The 23583-nt window shown below is 40.4% G+C and overlaps 1 protein-coding gene and 1 pseudogene across 1 annotated transcript in view; both read left to right on the top strand.

Moving 5' to 3' along the window:
• The first annotated feature begins 1137 nt into the window (after window positions 1–1137).
• Window positions 1138–3388, top strand: LOC145484303 (E3 ubiquitin-protein ligase TRIM45-like; annotated as a pseudogene).
• Window positions 3389–16192: 12804 nt separating this feature from the next.
• The window catches only part of LOC145480784 (uncharacterized), a 55956-nt gene continuing 48565 nt past the window's right edge, over window positions 16193–23583 (top strand). Inside the window, exons 1-3 of the mRNA XM_081459112.1 lie at window positions 16193–16387; window positions 17557–17713; window positions 18526–18695. Of these exons, the coding sequence (XP_081315238.1) occupies window positions 16321–16387; window positions 17557–17713; window positions 18526–18695 (394 nt within the window). The 5' untranslated portion in view covers window positions 16193–16320. The remainder of the gene's footprint in view (window positions 16388–17556; window positions 17714–18525; window positions 18696–23583) is intronic.

Below are 23583 nucleotides of genomic sequence, written 5' to 3' on the forward strand. Positions count from 1 at the left end.
TTTAGAAAGCAGTCCTAAGAAAATACGCAAGCTGATTGGTTAAAAGTCGTGTTTCCGTTAAGCAATTAGATTATGAGCTCAAGATTTCTATCGCGTGATGTCGCGTCAACTATTACGCATAGAAATCGAGAGCGAATAATTTAATTGTTTTAGGATAAATCTACTAGTCGTTCAAAACTTTATCTAACTCCTCTTTACAGACACTTCGAAAACACCAAGAAGCGGCCGTCATTTCGTTGACAAGCGCACACTGCTACGCTACCCACTATCTATCACAGAATAGATAGTGAGTAGTGTAGCCATTCAGAGAACGACATTCGTGATAGAACGCTAGTAGATTTATACTAAAACTCGATAGAAACACGGTACATGTTTTATATTTCCTAAGTGTTAAGTGTTTTCCTTAACAGTGAATAAAAAATTTCATATGGCAAACTCTATGTGTATATGTTTGGCACTGGATTTCATTACAAACACTGTCTTCGCGCCATGTTTGCCGTTAAATGTCCATAATAATTCCTCTACCATCTCCTGTATGTCGTTTTAACGTCTTTGAAGGTTTCTTGCACTTTAACATCAGTTTTCACATAATCGCTCAAAATGGAGTGAGATAGCGTGACTCGAATCACCAACAAATCGCGTGACCAAACTCCTCCACTAAATAGATAGATAGACAGACAGACAGACAGACAGACAGACAGACAGATCGATAGATAGATAGATAATCGTTGTTATTGACACCCCATTTACTGTCAGAGATGTTACCAATTTTTTCCCAGATTTTCGCGAAGTAAGTTCGTTGATAGTCTGCCAAGTCTTTCTAGAATCGCCCATATACTCGTTAAAACTAATAATAATAGGCTTGCTTGGCTAATCTGATTTCGCTATTTACTATATTGCGTTGTTTTTTAAAAAGTGACCAGTCACTTGAATCATTAGATTTACTTGCTTTAATTTTTAGACTATCCCAATCATGCATTCGTTTCTTAAGCTCAGATGTAATCCATGGGGAACTACGCGTGCGAACACGCATTGTTCTCAAGGGAACATGCTTGTTAACAATAGATAGAAACGAGCATGACCAAAAACACCCGATCATCACGTGATGTCTGTACACAAAGAAGCCAAGAACACAGCATGGCTTCGCGTTTGTGTTGGGAAGATCTCGAGGTAACAGCAAAATGTCCAGTTTGCTTGGAAACGCTTAAAGATCCCAAGACTTTACCCTGCTTGCACTGATTCTGTCTAATGTGCCTCGATAACTTGGCACGTATTGGTAGAAGACAACATCAAGACGAAATTAGCTGTGTCATTTGTGAGACATCGATTCCAATCCCGGAAGAAAACACATTCAGTGATTTTCCCACCTCGTTTCACTTGGATCGATTCAAGGAGATCTTAACTGTGTTTAAAGGAGATCAAGCGGCGAAGACGTGCATGAATTGTAACGAAGGGAAGATGGTAATTTCGTACTGTTTTGTTTGCAAAGATTACCTTTGTTCTTCCTGCGAGAGAGCTCACCGACGCTTAAGGGTTACCAGGAATCACAGAAATATTTTGCTTGAGAAAGGACATCTGGAACATCTTTTAGAAGGACCAGTTATGTGCGAACAGGAGGGCCACGAAGGAGAAGACTTACTTCATTACTGCGACGAATGCAACGAATGTATTTGCCCCATCTGTTATGATGACCGCCATTCGCAACATGATGTAGTTGACATTAAACAAGCTGCTCGAGAAGGAAAGAAGCAACTTGATAAGACTCTGAAGAAAGCGGAAGACGAAATCTCGGCGAGTAAAGATGAGATTCAAAAAAGTGAAGACCTCTTCAAGAGTAGAAAGAAAAAACTTCGCGCAGCTCGTAAGAACGTGAAAGCAATTACGAAGAAACTGATTAAAAATTTGAAAGAACACGAGAAAGCAGTGCTGACAAGGATCAACGACATTTCTAGACATCAACAAAAACGTCACGCAAGAAAACAACGAAAACTGGAGTTGTTCGCAACGCAATTAACAAGCCCAGTGGAACACGGTAAATGTGTTCTGAAAAGAAACATTGACATGGAAATTGTGAAAGAACAGAAATCGATTATTGGTCGCTGCAAAGATCTTCTCAATTCGAAAGAAACGGAAGCACTTGTTCTTGCTTTTGTAACTTACGCCGTGGACGAAGAAATATGTCATAGTGTTTTAAATCGTGATCCAGGGCAGTTGATTGTCAGTAACACCGATCCATCACAGTCCGAGGCAGGCGGAGGTGGTTTAACAGAGCCTGTTGATGGAAGGGAAACAAAGATTTTAGTTCTCACACGAGATTCAAAAGGGAAAGAATGTTATCATGAGAACGACCAGGTGAAGGTGAGAATTCAGAGCCCACTGGGTGAAGAATTAGAGACGCAATTCGAAGATGAAAACGATGGCAGATACAAAGTTACGTTTACCCCCAAACTCGCTGGCCAACATGACGTCATGATTAACGTTAATAGACAACCGCTGACTGATAGTCCATGGAGTGTTCAAGTAACTCCACATCAGTACCAAAGAGGGTGTAATCTAGGAACTAAAACTCATGATCAAGAAGAGGGAGAACTTTCATCACTACATTCCTTGTTTCACTGAGACGGAAAACTTGTGTTACCACGAGATGTTGCAATTAGTCAAGTGAATGGAAATATTGCTGTTCTAGATCTTTGTAGAATACAGATGTATGATGCTAAAGGGAAGTACCTTCGACAGTTTGGAGAAAAGTCATGTTCTCCCAGCAAGAGACTGAAAAGCCCTAAGTCAGTTGCATTTTCCATTTCTGGAGACGTCGTCGTCATTGATCGTGCGAAAATTACTCTGTGTACCGAGAAGGGACACTTTGTGAAGTATTTTATGAGCCACACAAAGGACCCATATTCGGTGTCAGTGGCACGTGATGGCCGCGTGATCGTGTGTGACAGCAATGATGCTCTTGTTAAAGTGCTCTCACCTGGTGGAGAAGCGTTACTTCAGAGTCTTGGTGATCCATACGAATATGGCTCCCCTTCTTTTGCAATTCATCACCAAGACAGGTTTTTCGTTTCTTATGGCGAAGAACACTGCGTATCAGTTTTTAAGGATGATGGAACTTTCCTCTACGATATTGGCGCTAAGGGGATTAGTGCTGAAAAGCTAAACGCCCCATTGGGGCTCGCTATTGACAAGTTCAACAATTTGATTGTTTGTGACAGTAATGCGGGTCGACTGCAAGTTTTCACACTGGAAGGAAGCTATGTTACAACCATCACTGGGTTCGGGTCCCCTCAGTTTGTTGCTGTGTCTAAAGATGGACATATGTATGTAGCCGATGAAGGAAAGAAATGTGTTCATGTCTTGCATTGAACAGCAATGTACATTGTAGTATAAGTCTTCATGTAAACCATGCTGCCATGCAGTTACCCGAAGTACCTATAGCCATAGGTTCGGTTTAAGGTTTAGTTAATCGGCTGTAAAGTGACGGGCAGTAACATACTTTCAATGCTAAACTTTTCTGAACTTTCACACCATTAAAAGTCATTGGGACCGGTCGTGCTTGAACAGTTCAAAAAGAATATGTTTGTTTTAACAGTTGCATAAATGAGAGGCTTAGTATACAAAAAGGCAGACTATTGATTTAACACATAGAATTCGGAAAACTCGGCTTGAGTCTCGAAACGTTAAAAAATCTGGTTTGTCGTGTACATACTTGTGGATTTGAATAATTGTTTTTAAGCTGACGATATTTGTGTTTTATTAGTGATATGCGAGCCGCGTTGTTCTCCGCAAATTATATTCAACCCAATTGAAATCAAGGACTATTTTCTAAAAATTTCGATACAAATCTAGGTATGTAGATTATGAAATAGGACGGGAGAGCAGAGAGGGGCGAAGCTAGCAGTGGAACTGTCGTCGTTTGCGAGGTCCCCATGGGACAATGTTGGGACAGAAGGATCCTCTCACCCGATGTTGCGTGACAGAGAGAGGGCCAGAATAGACTAGAGAACAGTAGTGGAGTCACGCCTGAAGGTCACTGAGGTAATGCGACCACTTTTTTGTTACAGCCACTTTGGTATTGGCCCAACCAAAAGCGTAATCAATTTTGTATCTAGTAGCCCCGTTAATACGACTTCCTTGTAATCGAACAAGTTTCCAACACTTATATTCTTTACAAATTTCCTCACCCCGTCCCCGCCTTCCGGCCCGTACTACGACTATTTGAAAGGCCTCATGAGAAAAAAATAATTAGGTGGCCCTCTCTTCGCCAATCACAATGAAGTGATTTCTTAGTCAGAGTTAGAAATAACGCGGGAGAACTGGATAAACCTGCTAATTACCGATACACGAGCAAAACTTTAATTTACTTCTCGGATATACAAACAAAATCATACCCCCATCGTCCCACAGGAGAAATGGTTGGCCCCATCAAAATTATTTTGCATGTAGTGAAAAGCCCCCAGCCTGCTGAACTAGAAGAGATGTTATCTTGTTTCTCGTTAAGACGTCGTACTGGAATGATAAATGACGTAGAAAAAGACAAAAAAGTAGTAAATTGATGGAATTTTAATTCAAAATAACAATGGATGTAACAATGTAAACGTCAATGCTTTTAAAAAGAAGACATTTGGCTTAAGGCGGGGGTACACCCGAAAATTCTGTAAAAGATCGAATTTTTGTTTTTGTCGGAATTTGAATCTTAAGGAATTAAAGTTGTATTTGAGAAACATTTCCGCGACTGTAAGTTCAAAGCTCGTTTTCTCAAAACGAGTTATTTTTGCCTTTGAGAAAAGATATTTTGAGAAGGATTTGTCCAATTGAGCTGAAATTTCCAGGATATGTTGTTCTAAGTCGGTTTTGTGTTTTAAGCATAGAACTTTGCCATCCAGTGCATTTTGTTGAAGTTTTGCATTGAAATGTATGCTGGTCTATGCCGGATTTTCTGTATCAGATTTGACTGGTCGCCATTTCATGTACTTTTAACTATTTAAAAATTTCTATGCTTAAAACAGTAAGCTATTTGTCTTCTTTTAAAAGAATGTAAAAATTATTCATTTTGATCATTTTTGTGGGAATTATCTTTTCTCAAGTAAGCCCTGGCATTCTTCAGCCGGTGTCAGGTTACAATACAGTTCTAGGGTACAGAATATATTTTCTAACAATCGTTAGTCTTTAACCTTTCTAGAAATGTATACCTTGCCATGGTTTGGAATTAAATCTTAGCCATGAAAAAAGTTTGAAAAAAATGGTGTGTTTTCAGGTGTACCCCCGCCTTAAGCTTCATTTGATAACGAAACTACTATGACTGAAGCCTAATGATAAGGAGAAACACTTGCTAAATCGAAATTTCTGGAAGGAGTGAATGAACAGCTACTGAAATTTTCATCATCAGAGAGAAAAGCGCCCTTTCAAACTGGAAAAAAATCCTCGCCGGAGGTTTTTAGGATTTACCTCTCTCCAATTGTAAGCTTAAGGGTTGTTGAAGATTGACACTTTCTCAAACTCATTAATAACTCATCAAGGTAAAACAAAGAAAATCACAACCGTGAAGGAGCTTTGGATACCCGGTCTTAATTATAATAGATTTTGACGATTTTACTTCTCTGTTTACTCCTTAGTTTTTGTTGCGCTTGAGAAGATATATCAAACACTCGAGGCAGTGTTTCATCGGCTATCCAAACGCATCGAATTTCGTCAAAAATACTCCGCTGCGCGTCGTATTTTCAACTCTCTTCTCGGTGTTTGGATATCCCGATGTAACACTGTCTCTCGTGTTTGATATATTACTTCACTCACCCACTTAATGTGTAGCGCTGGTTCTAAACTTCGAAATGAATCTCAAAAGTCTCAGTGCCGTAGAGCGAAGATGCAAATCTGCAGGTTACAAACGGCATCAATTAATTAAAACCCCTGATTAGAAAAATTTCCTTAAATATCAACAAAACAACAATGTAAATACAATAAGCATAAAATATATAGACTCGAGAATGTTTGCTAATTCAACAAAAAGTTGGTACGATTGAAATCAGCTTGGAGTGTTTCTAATCTTCGTATTTCTAGCATTTTCTTTAATGTGCACTTCTTTTACAACTTTACTTGTAGACGAATTGCATGAAGAATGCACCCGCTTGAAGAATTAAGTGTGTTATTGCAGTTCAAAAGCGTGTTGAATGCCATTGCTAGAAACGGGCGAACTGAGCCACTTGTCTGCATGGGTAAATATTTGAATCTATTTTTTTACTAGTTAGGTTCTAGTAAGAGGTCATGCATTACGGGGATCATTTGCATTACGGGGATCATTTGCAGTACAATCTGGGGATCATTCGCGGGCCTGTACAGTAGTCCTAGACAATAGCCTGTCACATAAATTTTTGACTTTGGGGGATGTTACTTTGCTTTTTATCAAAAATTGCCCCTAAAATTATTAAATTGAGCGGGAATTAAATAAAAAAAAAGAAAAAAAAAAACACTAGATAATTTTTTTAGACCGTGGACATCAATGAGATTAATCCGTATTCAACGTAATCCCAGAGTTTCAAATTAATTGAAACATTTTAAAGCTGCTAATTTTCAGAGTCAACCCAAGAAAATGTTGGGCTGATTTTCACTCCCATTGTTTGTTGCCTTCATTATAATTTTCTTTTGTCTCGAATCACCATGCTATTGTACATTTCTGTATATCATGAATTCATAAAACGCGGGATCGTTTTCCGTCGATTTTCCGGAAGCATGCTAAAGTTTGCGAGTAATTAGATGTTATAAGATTCATTTAAGACCAGAAAACCATTTAGACAAGTCTTGAAGACGTATAGTTTGCAATAACATTTAAAACAGCTTTGTTTTTGTTGTATTTTGACACCTTGAAACTTCACTCGCAATTTTCTTGAAAACGCTCCTATAAAATCGAATCGAGCCACCTTAAACTTGAGGTGCTAAATTAGTTGGCTATTTTTATTTTGTCGGTGATCTAGAAGAACCGGATGTTTAAATCGAGACCCGAGGAAGTACTTTTCCTCTTTGTTTTTAACTGAACTTCTTTTTCCACGGGTCTGGCGTTTGTTGTATTTTTTGACGGCTGGCTTAGGTCTCAAAAATATCCTCATCAAAGAAAGTGCTTTTCGATAGTGCTCGCAGCACGAAAGAAATGATCCAAAATGATGAAATTTGAGAACAGACGTCTGCTTTTATTTGAATTGTCCTTTTTTTTTTCAGCATATTATTTACTACTTTCCGTTGCCACTCTCTATGGCATAAGCCTCCATCACCGAGTAATGCTCATGCAATATAAAGTATAAACTATGTTTTTCTCGTGTTTTTTTTCCCGTTAAACGGAGAGAGAATTCAGAAGTTGCAATTTTTACCTGTAGTCGCTACGAGCGTGGCACCTCTCAATTAAAACATCTGCATGTTTCTGTTTTAGAACACTGCTAGTCAAATTAAATTCTTATCGAATATGACAAGTTTCAGATCGACTTATGTTAATTGAGGATGCGAAGTTACAATTGAAGGATGGATAAACTATTTTATCCACACAAGCGTTTAATCGAAGTCTGAACTTTATTCTATACGAAAAAGCCAAGAAATTCACGAAAATCGATTGTAAACTCAATAAACTAAACAGCTGGTAGGCGGTTTGTTGACATATTGAATGAATGCGCAGAATTATTCATCCAGTATAAGAGCCAGACATTTGACTATATGATCGTCAGCAAACATTGCATCTAACTTGAACTAAAAAGCTACTAACTATGAGAAGTTTTGGTGGCATAAGTTAATTAGTAGGCGATTAAAAAAGCGCTCGCTCGATAGACCAATCAATTGAACAATTCGATATATAATTATACAACGTGGTAAAACGTTTAGCAAAAGAAACAACCTTTATGAGATATAGTCCTGTTTAAAATTATTTATGTAAGCTTTTCCCATACAGTAGCCTATAAAACGTGGACAAAATGTTCCTTGATTACCTTCCAAACCATTGCCTATTAAGGAAAATTGACGTATATTGCCACACTTATTTGTGTTTACACTATCTGTCATACACAATAATTCATCTAAAATGAACAAGAGCCTTTAATAACCATTAATATCATATCAGGTAAAGTCATCTGCATTCTATACCTCTCGATAGATGACTCAGGGATGTCTGTTTATGGCATTTAGTCCCATCCCTCTCTCCGCCCCTAATTCACTTTTCTCCAGCTGCTATCAGCTTATTACGCTACTGTCGTGTTTTTGGGTATGTTTATATCTTCCCTCTTCCCTGTTTGCTGCGATTATTTTATTGCTTGAGGTTCCCATGGAATATTCAGGTGAGCATGATGTTTCTTTACATCACAAGCATATGCATAGGCACAGAAAGTTTTCTCTGGTTTGAATTAAATTGTAGAATTACAGGTGGAAGCTTAGGAAAGCAAGAAATGTTATGAGAAGAAGAGGTCGTAAGCGACTGTTTCAACAATTTTTCCGTGTTCTCCTAAACTTGTACAAATCATAGCAACACAGCTTTTATTTCGTGTTACTCTTTTAGCATTTCTTGGGTATCTTTCTTCTCCGATTATAAAATTTGCGGCCACGTTTTTTGGAGCATATCATTTATCTGTGTCGCAAGTTTCTGTAAAGCGAAACACAAAGCAATAGAGAAATAGAATATAAAAGTTTTTAATATCAAAGACATGAAAACTTAAAATTTCAAGGTTTTAAACACAGAGCGATCCTATAAAAGGCAAGGTCACGCCACCTTTGAAGCATTTTGTTGGCTTTTTGTGTAATGATGGAAAGCCGAAATAACGGTCGCACAACAGAAGACGTCGTGGAGATTATAACGTTTTATTTTTGTTAAAACAACGGAGTCATTTACGTAGAATAATATAAGGTAAATAATAAAAATACATTGAAAATAAAACTTAAATTAACACTTTAGAAGATACCTTTGGAAGAACAAAAACGATAAATTGTCTTCGTCACTTCACGGAACATCCAAATTTCGCCGCTAACTAAAATAACAAAGCTGATGCCTGCGATCAATGAGCTATCGGTTTCCATTTATCTCAGCATGCCGAGAACGAAGAAAAATCTCGTAAGAGGTGACTTTCGTTAGCCTGTGAGCACAGACGGATTTTGGTGGGATATTCAAACTCGTTCAAATTTATGAGCGTTATGATGGTGCATGCAAACAAAATGCAAATTGAACAACGTTGAGTTATTCCTCAAACTATTCTGTATTCAGAGTAAAGAAATTAGAAACAAAAAAGTGAGATTTCTCCTGAATATTGACGTTAGAGAGGGGAAGGAAGACTCATGGCTGAATGCAATAAAGACAAAATTTGCGTTTGTAAAAGGCCGACTGAATTTTAGCAGCAAGACGGTACAACAGCAGCCAATGTTCACCTTGTGGAATCTCTTTCACATACCTGGCTGAAGAATAACCCTATTACCGTAGATATAACATATTACCTTCGTAGTCTGCTTGTACCTGAGGTTTTTACAAGTTTTAGTTTCCAAACTTATTTCTCAGCCGCGTTAGTCCTCGAAGGAGCAAAGACACCTGGCATCAAAAGAACTAGACACGGCATTTTATAAATTTGAGTGAACAGCTCGAATTCATACGATAGGCTTTCGCAAGTGGAGGAACAAAAATTATGAAGTTGAAATTAAAAAAAGTCAATTTTCTTTGTAAACTCTTCTCTTGAAGCTATCGTTCATTTAGTTCAAAAGGCATTGCTTACGTGTAAAATAAAACAGAAAATTACACCCGTCGCTCTCCGGAATTTTATGGCAACGCGCTAAAATTAGACCTGAGTGAATAAGCCAATCAAATGGGAGCGTTTGTCATCCGTTGGGATTTGTGATTGGCGGGCTGAAAACTTCAGCCTCCTTATTGCGTTCGTATAACGCAGTCCTAATGTAGACTTGAGTCAAGTTTCATGGGACGGTGGATCTTGGATCTTTCGACACCGATTTGGCTGTGCCGTAGCAGGGGCAAAAATGAATGACATCATCACCAAACCATGTGCTGTATGTCCATCCAATAGCCGTGTCCATCTGCTACGCCATTCTTGTTCTCTTTTGTGGCTTCTTTCGTTGTTTGCGATGTTTTGGAGTCTTCTTTGAACTGGTTTTTCACTCTGATTAAATTCGACAAAAAAGGGAATGCAGTCCCACCGTAGTGCTTGCAGCGACTGGCAAATTCCAAAACGAGACGAAACAAAACGAGCTCTAGGCGTGTCGCGACAAGCTAGTGGGTGGGACTACTTTACAGGTCGTCTTCAAGGATAGACAAGTAAACCACGGAAAACCAAAGTTGACGGTTATCGGCAATTTATTGCATCAACGTAAACGATCGTAAACTGAAATAACAATATGTAACGAATTTCTATCAATTTAGCGGAAAGGTTGCGTAACAAATAGTCAAAACTTACACGAGACAAACTACCGATTGGGAATCGATAACATAACGAAATTGAATAATACAACACATCAAAAAATAGCCAGCGTAAATACTACGCTAAGATACTAAATAAGATTCGATCACAGAAATACACAACAAAAAGAACTGATTAACAGCTCAATGCTTTCGAACCTAAAAGGTGGGCGTTCACTCTAGTAACGTTAAGAACATTTTCTAATTTAGACGATCATAAATCGATTAACATTGTACAAATGTTTCTTTGTATTTCTTCGCCCATAGCTATAAAAATGTAACTTAATCAAAATGACAAAGGTACTCACATATCGGTCCCGCTTGAACCAAGGGTTAGGAAATCAAAAACATCACGAGTTCAAGGTTGACAAGGCCACGCGAGAAGGAACGAAAAACTACTTTAAAAGGACGCTAACTCAGCTTTTATATGCGCGTGGTGACGCTTAAAGGTCTGATTACAAAACCAATAAAAAAGAAGTAAATATTGTAACTACCTTCGTAACTAAGATAAACAGACAATTATTAACTAATCATGATTGGCCTAGCTACTAAGTAGTGTCCTTAACACCCAGTGCAGACTAGAGTGATATGTTTTGACCGAGAGAAAACAAATTACATCATTGCAAAGCATGTGTAAACAAGATTATTTGCTCTTTAGATCGCTCGTTCGCGATCGCTTGTTCGTTGTTTCGATTGTGGACCGTGAGTGGCCTCTTTTGTCAGGATGTCACATTCACAGTCCAAAGGGAGTAAATCGGCTCCTAAATTCAGCGATAAAGATTCTGACTCGGAAAAGAAAGAAAGTGAAGAAGACGAGTCAGACAAAGACAAATTCGACTCGAACGATTTTGACAGATTGTTCAAAGGAATCAAGAAACCCGCCTTAATTGTCTTCAGCGGAGATAAAGACCTTTTCACGAATGGAAAGTGCAATTTGAAATATTCATGGATGGGATGAAAGTACCAGCTAAAACCAAGATAATGATGTTGAAAAATTCTCTATCTGGCAAGCCGTTACGAGTTGTGGAGCGGTTACGTTACACATCTAGACAATATCAAACTGCCTTGGAAAAACTTGATCAGAAGTACGGAGGTGAAAAGCGACTTTTGCAGCGTTACCTCGAAGCCAGTTTGCGTGTGTCTCCTGTCGAGGAGACTAACCTAAAGGAGTTGGAGATTTTCTCGGATCGCTTAACTGACGTTGTGGTTAAGCTTGAGAATAGCGACCAGCATCAAGAGCTCGCAGGAGTATCTCAACTTACATTGCAGTGCAACGAAAGTTATCAGGGTCTCTTCTTAACGCGTACCAAGAGTGGTTGCACAGGAAACCCAGGAAGGATGGACTATCCGTATTTTCTAAATAGTTACAGAAGCAAGTTGTTTATCGTATGGACGTCGAAGAAGTTAAGGAGAGAACAAAGAAAAAGACAGAAGATATATCGAGTCAAAGAAACACAAGCGTGAGAAAGGAGCAGTTCACAACGTTACTAGAGAGCCCACACCCAAGTGTGTTGTATGCCATGGATCTCACTAAGTAAACTCATGCAAGAACTGGGGTGAAACATCCATTGCGAATAGATGGGAAATCGCAAAAAAGAATGAACTTTGTTATCGTTGTTTGAGATCAGGCCAACAAGGGAAGAATGGTCCGGAAAGCAATCGCTGTGGTACCAATGATTGTAGAAGCACCTATATCACTTCCATCTGTACTTTGAATGTCGATCTAATCCGCATGAACGTGTAGACGCTGCTGGAGAGATACGAAGCGCTTTCGGCGACTCTGAGTCTGCAGGGGATGTTGTAAGAAAGTCTCGCTGACGTTTAAGAGTCTCAATGGGGAGACCCAATCTACTGTTGAAGGATGGACACTGAATGATATGTGTCAAGACTTGTCTCAGTACAGACTGGAATCAACACAAAGTCAAATGGGAACACCTTAAGAATATTCCATTTCCTATAGCCCCTGGAAGGAAAACTATTGACATCGGATCAGACCATCCTGAGCTTACGCTAGCCTTAACAGAACGTTACGGTCCAATTGGAGCAGTGCAAACGCCGTTGGGGTGGACCTGTGTTGGACGTTTGCCCGCCCTTTCTTCAGCAGAGAAACGTTTGTTTCCTTAAGAGAAAAACCTCCTCAAGAAGCCAGATGTTGCGAGACGTTACAAAGAAGAAATGAATGCGAATGTCGAGAAGGGCTACGTTCGGAAGTTAGAAAATAACGAGGCAGAAGAAGGTCCAAGCTGGTTCCTCCCACACTTTCCAGTCATTAGTGAAGATAGAGAGACCACCAAAGTACGCATAGTATTTGACTCGGCTGCACGTTGCAAGGGCGTTTCCTTGAATGACGCGATGCTTAAGGAGATATCCTGGGGATAATTTTCCGATTTAGACTGAGACCTGTCACCCTAGTAGCGGACATCAAGGAAATGTTTTCTCAGGTTGTCCTCGCTGAGAAAGACCGCAAGTGTCACAGACTGTTATGGAGAGATCGCGATACCACAAGCCCTGTGGATGTCTATGAAGCAGTCTGTTTAACGTTTGGAGACAGCATCCCGTTATCTCGCCCAGTTCGTGCTTCGCAGCCACTAGACTCTAAAGAGAACTACCCAGCAGTAGCTATGGTCCTGCTCCGAGATATGTACATGGATGATATCTTTCACTCAGAGGAAACTGTACAAGATGCCGTTCTCGTCCGTCAAGATTTGACAAAGGTCCTGGATGGCGCTGGTTTTCGTGCCCAAAAGTGGTGTAGTAATCGAACAGAGGTGCTAGAAGAAATCCAATAAGAGGATCAAGCAACTGGAGTAAAGTTTGACGACTCAGAACTTCCGAGTGTCAAGACATTAGGAGTCCATTGGAATGCGAATGAAGATGTTTTCACGTTTATTGTCAAAGAAATCAACCCGTCCTTTTACACGAAGCGAGGAGTGTGAAGTCGTATTGCTACACTGTTTGATCCATTGCTGTTCTTGGCGTCATACATCATCAGAGCAAAAATGGCATTACAAGAAGCCTGGTTGCGTGGTCTTGAATGGGATGAAGAGTTTCATGACGATTTCAAGTTGACTACTCATCAGTGCGCCAAAAAGTTGCCAGAAGCTCCACAGGTGAAAATCCCAAGTTGCTATCGACATTATGAGGAAGCAGTGGAAGACGTCTCACTTGATACATTCGTTGACGCGTCACGACTAGGCTATGCCGCAGTAAACTACGCCAAATACGGACACGTGAGTGGTCAGATCTCAGTTGCCCTGGTAACAGCCAAAGCAAGAATAACACCGATTAAGTCCGTCAGCATCCCACGCCTTGGGTTAACTGGCAGCAGTACTCGGAGTGCGGTTAGCTGAAACGGTCTCTGAGAAGCTAGAAATTCTGCTAAGTCGACACACCCTGTGGACGAACAATATGGGCATAATCTACTGAATGCAGGGTCACTCAAGACAACTGAAATCTTTTGTTGCTAATCGGAAAGCCGACATTCAACGGAAATCCGACCCAGCTCAGTGGCCATATATACCAGGAAAACAAGACCCCGCTGACGACGCAACAAGAGGTCTGGACCTGAAAAACCTATCCACTGAAAGTCGCTGGTTCCATGGATTTGCCTTTCTACGTCATGGGGAGACATCCTGGCCTTTAGAAAGTCGCCTCTGGAGTGATTGCAGTGGGGAAGGTAAACAAGAGCTAGCTAAAATCAGCCTCGTTTCAATGCAAGCAGTCCCTGCCCGTGTTTGGCATCGAGAGGTTTTCTTCCTGGCGCCGATTGTTAGGAGTTACAGCTTGGATCGTGAGATTCATTTCCAAAAGTAAAAGAGCAAGACCTCAGAAAAGCCAGGAGACCAGAAACAAGCAAAACGACTCACTGGAAAAAGTCCTAGAACCAAAGGAAATCAGTAACGCAGAGAGGTACTGGGTTCGAGCAACTCAAAGAGAACGCTTTTCGGTGGAATTGACAACCTCGAGAGGAGGAGGAAGTGTCTTGAGAAGCAGCCCGCTGTGGAGATTGTCATCATTTGTGGACAGTGATGGAATCGCACGTGTCGGCGGGAGACTACCTACGATGCCAAACACCCCGTCATATTACCGAAGAAACGTTACATCTCAAAACTTGTCATCGCCCACATCCATACTCAAGGTCATCATAACCTCGGAGTGAGCTTTACGCTCGCTTAATTATTACGACAGAAATACTGGATTGTCAATGGGAGAGAAAAAAACTAAGCGATGGAAACGAGATTGTAATGTAGGCAAACTTGGAAGAAAACGCAGAGGTGAAGAAATCATGGCACCCCTACCTCAAGCCAGACTTGGGACATCATTGCGATGCTTTGCTCATTGTGTAGTCGATTTTACTGGCCCTTTTTTCCTTAAGCTGACGAGAAAGGTGACTGCGAAGCGTTATCTGTGCCTGTTTACCTGTGCGAGCGCACGAGCAGTTTATCTAGAAATAGCTTACTCACTGGATACAGCCAGCTTTCTTAATGGACTGTCCAGACTGGTCGCCAGACGTGGAAAACCGGGGGTGATGATAAGTGACAGTGGCACTAATCATCAGTGGCGATTTAACCAACCCCCCCCCCCCCCCCCCCCCAGCTGGTGGATCGTATCATGGAGGAATTTTCAAAGCCCTTATCAAGTCTGCTGCAAAAGTTTTATGTGCAATCCTTGGAGAGTTAAGAACTACGGATGAAGAGCTACTGACCGCGGTGGTGGAAGTAGAAGGAATTTTGAATTCCGGCCCGCTCAGTTATTGTAGCAGCGATCCCAACGATGAGCATGTTTTAACATCAAACCATTTCCTTTACGGCCAAATGGGTGGACAACTTGCACCCAGGGTCATCGATGACATTGCGTTCAACCCCAGAAATCGATGGCGGTTTACACAAGAACTGTGCTGGAGAAGACTGATGAAGAAATATCTGTCGACCCTGAACACTCGAAACAAATGGGTTGAGCAGAAACGCAACATTGATCCCGGTGATTTGGTCCTGATTGTGGATCCCAGCAACCCATGAGGGCATTGGCCTTTGGGTCGAGTTCAAGAGGTTTTTCCTGGCCCTGACGAGAAGGTCAGAGTTGAACACGTTTTAACAGGAGGCAAAGATTATGTGCGACCAATCACAAAGTTGTGTCCATTAGAGATATAAATAGGACGGAAGGAACAGAACACAGTCCTGTTCGATGGGGAGGATGCTCCGGCGAACGCTTGTTCATTAACACTAACAACGTCCGTTGGGACGGGCGAACAAAACACTGCATGCTTGAATTTAAGTCTTAAATAATTAATATTCGAATCGGTTGTGTCAGTTGGTTGTCGTTCAGCAGTCGCAGTTCGGACTAATAACAGTACGTTTAGTCGCTGCGTTTTCGTTTCGATTTTTGTAATAGTAGTAGAATTTTGTATCGTCGATGCAACTTGTCATAGGCGAAGAGAAAAAATTTAAGCTTTTTGGAGTGACCTTCTCCTTTAGGGTAAAATCCTTTGTCCAACTTTTGCATTTGACGACTGATTGGAATACGTTAGCAGATGCAATTAGGAACAGTTCCAACATATTCAACTTTTAAAGGGCACCTTAGAGTATTTCTTAAGTTTATTTTATAATTTATACATTCTTAACTTTAACTTTGTGAATGTAGATTGACTAACGTTTTTAGACTTTTAACTTTTAGCTTTATTGGTATGCAGGGCCCCTCTGAAAACCACTGGACGCAAAAATCTTATACACTTGGCGGGTTTTCCCTTAATCATACGTAGCAACTGACACGGTTGCCCCCTCCCCCTCCCCAAGAATCTTTGACAGGCTTTCTTCCAGCTAATTTGATAATCATTTCTCTGCAGAAATGGCAATTAACAAGTAAAAGGCAACAGATTGTGAGACAAAAAAGACTTCTACATCATGAAAATGCTCTTCTTAGTGCTCGTGCTCTTGTTGAATGATAAGGAAGGTGCTCACGCAACACAAGGTAAGCAGACATATTGTGTCGATTTGCCATCTTTTCTAATTGTCGTAGTTGATTGTAACAGATGTACGGGAGAGGAGAAATGAAAGAAATGTAGTAATACACAGCTTCGAACGACAACTACATTATGGTAAAACAGTGAGATCATTCGCTCTCGAATTCCAATCGTGACAGCTGACTCGAGTTGTGCCCTTGTGAACTATCAAGCGATAGAAATCTCGAGCTCATAATCTAATTCTTAATTATATATTAAAGCTAATCATATATTAATTCCAAAACCATAGCCTGTGCTATGGTAAGGAACATTGTTTGGTATACAATTCATCCAAAGTGTTACGATATTGATGTAATCTAGGCGTTTCTATTCACTTCCTGTTGAAGTGTTTACAGTCACGACTGTCATGGCATCGATTCTTTCTGTCTAGGATTACCGCTTTATATATGCTCTCGTGAGTTGCTGTTAAAGAAACGAAGAAATCTTACTTTCAGAATTTGAAAGGTTTCATAATGACGCCATTGCTGTTGGTAACGGTGGTAGATCCAGACCTCCTAATAGAGCATTTTCAAATGATCATGACCATATCTCTCTTTTAAAGAGTGCAAAAATTTCCTATTAATATGGCCGCTAAGATAACGCTCTGTAAGCTAGACAACCAAAGTTTCCAGGCCCTCGCGTCTTAAAGTAAGGTGGAGCCGTTTGAACATAAAGTGTTTTCGTTAATAAGAGCGGAAGGGGTTGGAGGAAGGGGGGAGGAGAGGAGGCGTGGTCACCTGCTCAGTCCCCTGAGCAACTCCCTGGAAGTGCCACTAACAGATAACCAAAGCTGGTAGACATTCCAACCTAATGAATTTCTGCTTAACTACACTCCCAAATATGATGGGAGCATCGACGAAAGATGTCTTCGGCCAATGAAATCAAGTAAATGCGTCATAATGACGTGGCATTACGCTAGAGTATCTGTAGCTATATCCCCATTATCCTATTTTCATTTGGTGGCTAAGGCATGAGCGCTTTACCTGGTGCTGGCCTCTGAAGGGTTTGAGACAGTATTCAGTATTCTTGTTTTATGGTCTGGTGTTATCCTATGCATACCTGTTGAGCCATGTGTTTTCTCAAAGACAACTTATATACATATGTAATTTATATGATATATATACCTTTCCTTAACCAGGATGTGGTTTGGTGGTTAATAACACACTAAAAAGTCCTGGATATCCTAACAAATACCCAAGAGATATGGACTGCAGTTATACGATTCCTATACCACACAACATGACGATGAACATTTCCTTCGTCGATTTTGAATTGGAGGATCATCGATCATGCGGGTAAGCACATAGCTGTCACTTCAAGCTTGTATACCTACTGCTGTCTACAACATGATCTGTTTCTTCCTTTAATTTGTTAAAGATTAATTGGAGTGGAGTGAATGAAATTTGATGAAAATCTTCATGCTTTATGAAAAAGGACTGAATAGAACTCGGATCGAATCTTAGACTCTTGCAATGTCCTTTGGTGGGGCTGGGGGATACACAGGCAACTCTGGTTAATTTAGGGTGCTGTCTTCAACTAAAAGACAGCCGAATGTTATGAAAAGCTGTTTAACAACCTCAGTTAATAAGTTAACACACTTCTCAGAGTTTCTTGACAAATTAATCATTGAATCTTTTGCCGAACACTGTGTGAATGTTAATGACGATAAACTAACTCAGTTGTTAAGTAAAACTTTCATCATGATAGCGGCGCCCTGCATGCCTTTACATCATAATAAGCAACACATTTGAATTCATGGTTTGAACTGCTGTGTTTACTTTGAGGGAGGAGCCATTTTGATAGCTCTGAGTGCAGATAAAGCTTCTGCGTTCTAGCGGAATAGGAAAAAATAGAAGCTCTTCTCCGTTTTGCCAGCCTGACATCTTGTCCATCTCTACGGCATGTCACATTTCCCCGATATAGACCTAATAAGACAAAATGCGAAAATGAGAGTAGCTGTGGTATATTGTCATATCCGTTATTACAGTCCCGACCAAGCTTGGCTATGAAGGAAGTGAGATATCTGATCGCTTTATCTTAGTTAATGGCCCTTTGAACTAACTGAGTTGGGTAATAACGGCCATTTATTTCCGTTTCTTATGCATAGCTGGGACTATCTAGAGATTGTTAATGACGGAATAATGGTTGGTAAGTACTGCGGCCAGAGGACTGGGCAGAACATTCTTTTAACTGGAAACCAGATATCGATAAAATTCTACTCAGACGGTAGCGTAGAAAGAAGGGGATTCCGGATATATTTCAATGCTGGTCCACACGGTAAGTACTTTACCTCATTTCTAATGTTTGTTATATAAAGATGGATATTGAGTATCTTTGCCACCTTAAAAAACTGTTAACAGGCCTGTTTAGCGAATGTAGCATTGTTTTTGGTTTGTTAGGCCGGGAAGGGGGACTGGGACTCATGACATCATGTCGTCATTTGACGCCTGGACGATGTCACATTTAAAAATGTCCACCATCTGCTTTTATTTGGTATTGACAGTTTCTCATTACAACAATCATTACCTAATACAATTTATAGAGTGTGATACAAATTATCATTCCATAAGAGAGAAAACTGCCATATATCAAAATTCACTCACGACACCACACAGCAGGCAAATCTTTGCAATAAATAAATAACGAAATACTACAGGAAATCTACAAAGGTTTTGTAGTAACGCCCGGGGCGCTTATTTTAAATTTAGGAGAAGATGGGGGCGCTTAATCTAGGGGGGAGGAGGGCGCTTATTTAATTTTTCCCAAATCGTGGTCTGGCATGATCATTTTTTAAATACATCGTTTACGCGTAAACAACATAATCTGTTTATCAACCTAAAAAGCCGGTCCCAAAGTTTAAATCGCGGCACCGTTAGTACTTAACGTGTTCAACTTATTCACTTAACGGTCCTCAACGTGTTCACAAACTGAAACAATGTACAAATCTAATACTACACGGGGATAACTATACATCCTTTCTTGGCTCAGTACTCGTCCAAAAAATGGGGGAAGGGGAGGGGGGCGCTTATTCGAGGAGGGGAAGGGCGCTTATTTTAAATTTTGGCCAATAGGAGGGGCGCTTATTCGAAGGGGCGCTTATTCGAGGATTAACGGTAGTTGCGAACTTCCGATTTGTTTTGGTATACTCAAATTCTTTGTTTCTAACTTAATTTTAACTTTGTTTAGAAACATAGCGAAATCAGAGTATCACCATCTTGAATTTCAAAACTCTTTAAGAAATGTCTTTATAACATCCAAAATCTCAATAACACAAACATGTATGTACCTTTAGAGCACCTTTAGAGCTGAGTTGCGTCCAAGCAATGTAGCGCGTCCGATGCAAACTGTAGATACCTAAACCCCTATATCAAATCGCTTTTGAAAGCTACAAGTCAGAGGGAATTTGTTTGTTTGCCCTCAAATTTGGACAGTAGCTAGTTTGACATACAAACAACAAAACTTGTCTGCGAATGTTTAATTATTTCCAAATATTTTTTTTTCTCCCAGAGCGATTTTTCTACGATCACTCCATAATTTTTTTAATCCTATTTCGAAAATGTCCTGTAGCTTTTCACTGAAATTGAATATGGCAAATCGCAGACCCATGTGTTTTTAGCGCTTTGGGTCCGGAAACTGAGGGACAAATTAAATAAGCGAAAAACGAAATTCGCTTTGACGCGTGCTTTCAAAAGGTGATTCGGACGCTCGCATTTTGAGGTCGTAAGAAATTTGACATTTCATTTCATTTCAAAATTCTTGGTACAGGTGAGACAGCTTTGTAAGCTATAATTTGATATGGGAGATTAGGTATCTACAGTTAAAACCGGATGCGCTACTTTGCTTGAATGTGAGACACCTCTAAAGGTACAGTGGAACCTCGATTTAACGAACCTCTATTTAACGAAGTCCTCGATATAACGAACGATTTTCTTCAGCCCGGCCAAAATTACAGTAAAATGTATGGAGCAAAACCTCGATATAACGAACCTCGATATAACGAAATCCTCGTTATAACGAACACAATCCAGACGCCCAAACGTAAAATATACCTCGATATAACGAATAAATGTCAACATGTGACGTAAGATGAATGCAAAACAAACTAACAAGGATGACATTTCTTTAATCCTGTAACACGAGGGCAACAGCCCATTACAGCTGTTTACATTATTTCATACAAACATATAAAAGCATCTACATTTCGACTTTATCCTCTTTGTCTTTTATGAATTCTATTAACTTCTTTATCTTTGATGGCTTCTTGTGGCAAAAGGAATAAATTGCTGGAATTTCGAGTCCAATGCCCTTATTTCTTCGTTTACCAGCCACTTCCACTGATATTTGCCCTCCGTGCTTTAAAAATAAATGGAAGACACGTGAAAGTGTCAATGGCACATGGCCCACGGTCTGAAGCGTCCCTTCTGTCCCTTCCTGGTCTTGAACCCGTTTAACGGCAACAGCATGGGTGTCGTGTGGGTTGTCAGGCTCGTGCTGCAGAAAATATAGATGTAAAATCACTTAGTTTGCTCATAACCTGTCAAAACTACAAACGATTCCTTTTAAGGGCTTACCTCACAATCCAGAACTTCACCAACAGCTGCATCCCAGATATCTTTATACGCATGGCAGCCTCGAATACAAGATCGAAAAGAATATGTTGTGTTGCTCATTGCTGTCTGTTTTAAAACTCAACAAGTCGCTTCACCGTTTCGCTACCTGTCGCTAGTTTCACGGTGAATAGCGAGAGACCTTCAATTTCCTGTGAAAGTTGACATGATACCCTGTTGAGCAATCAAAAGGTGTTAGATTCCAAAAATTCCAGCACGTCCTGCAATACCTCGCCGTATTTTGTGCCTCTATATCTCTGTTGAATTTGGCACTTTTCATCGAAAGCAGTTTAAGCCTAGAGCAAGCCTAGAGAGTGCAGCAGAAGAAAGCGTAACAGTCCCCGTTCCTAGTGCTTCCACATCGCGGTCGCAGTCCAAAAAAAAGAGACCAAGAAGAGAAGGGGTGCTGACATTGGAAGAGAAATATAAACTGGTAAAGCAATCAAGGATGGGGACAAAAACACTGTCGCTGCAAAGCGTTTTGATCCTCCTTTGTCTCAGTCTACAATCTCGACCATTATGAAGAAAAAGGATGAGATTATTAGTGCCTATGAAGGAGGATTCTTCACAGACAAACGAAAGAAGATGAAGCAGGCGACTTTTCCAGATCTTGACAAAGCACTGTCTGAATGGTTTCGGAAGGCTCGAGGTATGAACATCCCAGTTAGTGGAACGCTGCTGCAAGAAAAAGCCCTGTATTTTGCACAACAGTTAGGGTATGAGAACTTCAAGGCAAGTAATGGCTTTCTAGAAAAATTCAAGGAAAGACAGGGAATTACAGGCCAAGCTGTATGTGGTGAAGAGAAAAGCGTAGATCCTGATATTGTCGAAAATTGGAGCGAGCGTCTCCCGGATACTTGCCGCAGCTATAGCATGAAGGATCGTTTCAATGCTGACGAAACAGGATTTATGTGGAAAGCTACCCCTACTCAAACGCTTAACCTGAGAGGAGAAAAGTGCACCGGTGGTAAGAGAAGTAAAGATCGCGTGACAGTCCTTGTGGCCTGCAACCAGGATGGCACAGAGAAGCTACCCCTACTTGTGATAGGGAAATATGCCAGACTCAGGTGTTTTAGGAACAGTAACATGACCTTGCTCCCCGTGACCTATGAGTCTCAAAGAAAAGCCTGGATGGACAGCGTTTTGTTTGAAAAATGGGTCCGTCAAATTGACCGACGAATGAGAGTAGCAAACCGCCATATTCTGTTATTTTTAGATAACTGTACTTCACATGTTATTGTCAATGGCCAGACAAACACAAAGTTCATCTTCTTTCCACCTAACTGCACAAGCAAGCTTCAACCGGCAGACCACGGCATAATCCAGAACCTTAAGGTAAATTATCGCAAGACAATGATCAGGCGGATGTTACAGTGTTTAGATGGCAATAAACCTGTCAAAGAAATCGACCTCAAGGATGCTGTCTTTATGATGGCCAAAGCCTGGGACAATGTAAGCACCACGACAATCAAAAACTGCTGGAAAAAAGCAGGATTCCCAGGTGAAGTAGCGGAGCCCTCACACGATCCTTTTGAGTCAGACGAGGAAGATGAAGATACCAATGAAACTGGTGTCGGTCTATGGGGAAACATTACCCACCATTTTCCCTCTCTTGCAGAGGTATCATTCAGTCACTTTGTATCCCTTGATAACAATGTTGTAACCGAAAGCCAACCGACGGAGGAAGATGTAACACGGGAAGCCCTGAAGGCAGTCCAAAACGTGGAATCGATGAGTCATGAGGAAGAAGAAGATGAAGGAGATTCAGACGCAGACATCTCTATAGTGGAGCCAAAACCACTTAATCTGGTCGAAGCTAGCGAGGCTGTGACAGGGCTTCGCAATTCGATTTTGTCATTCGACAAGACAAGTGCAAAAGAAAAGGAATTGCTGCGCTCCCTTTCTTCTATGGAAGATACATTCCTACGAATGGCAACAAAACCACAGAGACAATCTTCACTAAAAGAATTTTTTGATTAAGAGTCCTAATTGGACTAGAACAGTGTTAAAATTGTTACCGTTTTGTTTAATACCATGTTCATTTTTCTTAAACGGAGGACGCATTTTTTACTGATGACAAAAAAACCTCCATTGGAAGTAATCTTTTATTAGCGTCTCAATATAGATGTGTATTTATGTTTTTTTATATGTAGTTTTAAGCAGTTTTGTTTGCCTGTGCAATTTCTTAGTTCCGTAGCTATGTACATATCTGTACAGTACATAGCTACATAGACATTAAAGAAAGAGTGCTTATTAGTAATTGTTCAGATCCAGAAATGCTGGGTAGTGCTACGTAACACCGATGAAAATTAATTATTAACAAACCTCGATATAACGAACATTTTGGTTGTTTTTCCGAAAATTCGTTAAATCGAGGTTTTCGATTTAACGAACCCTCGATATAACGAACAAATTTCCCCAGTCCCTTGGCACTTCGTTAAATCGAGGTTCCACTGTATACGGTAACCATAATTTCTGTTAAACATCCTTTACAGACATGGTTGATCTAGAAATGTCAACGCGAGTAACAAAACTATTGACAGACCTAAATATTCCCT

Source organism: Orbicella franksi, chromosome 1 (assembly GCF_964199315.1).
Source record: "Orbicella franksi chromosome 1, jaOrbFran1.1, whole genome shotgun sequence".
NCBI lineage: Eukaryota > Metazoa > Cnidaria > Anthozoa > Scleractinia > Merulinidae > Orbicella > Orbicella franksi.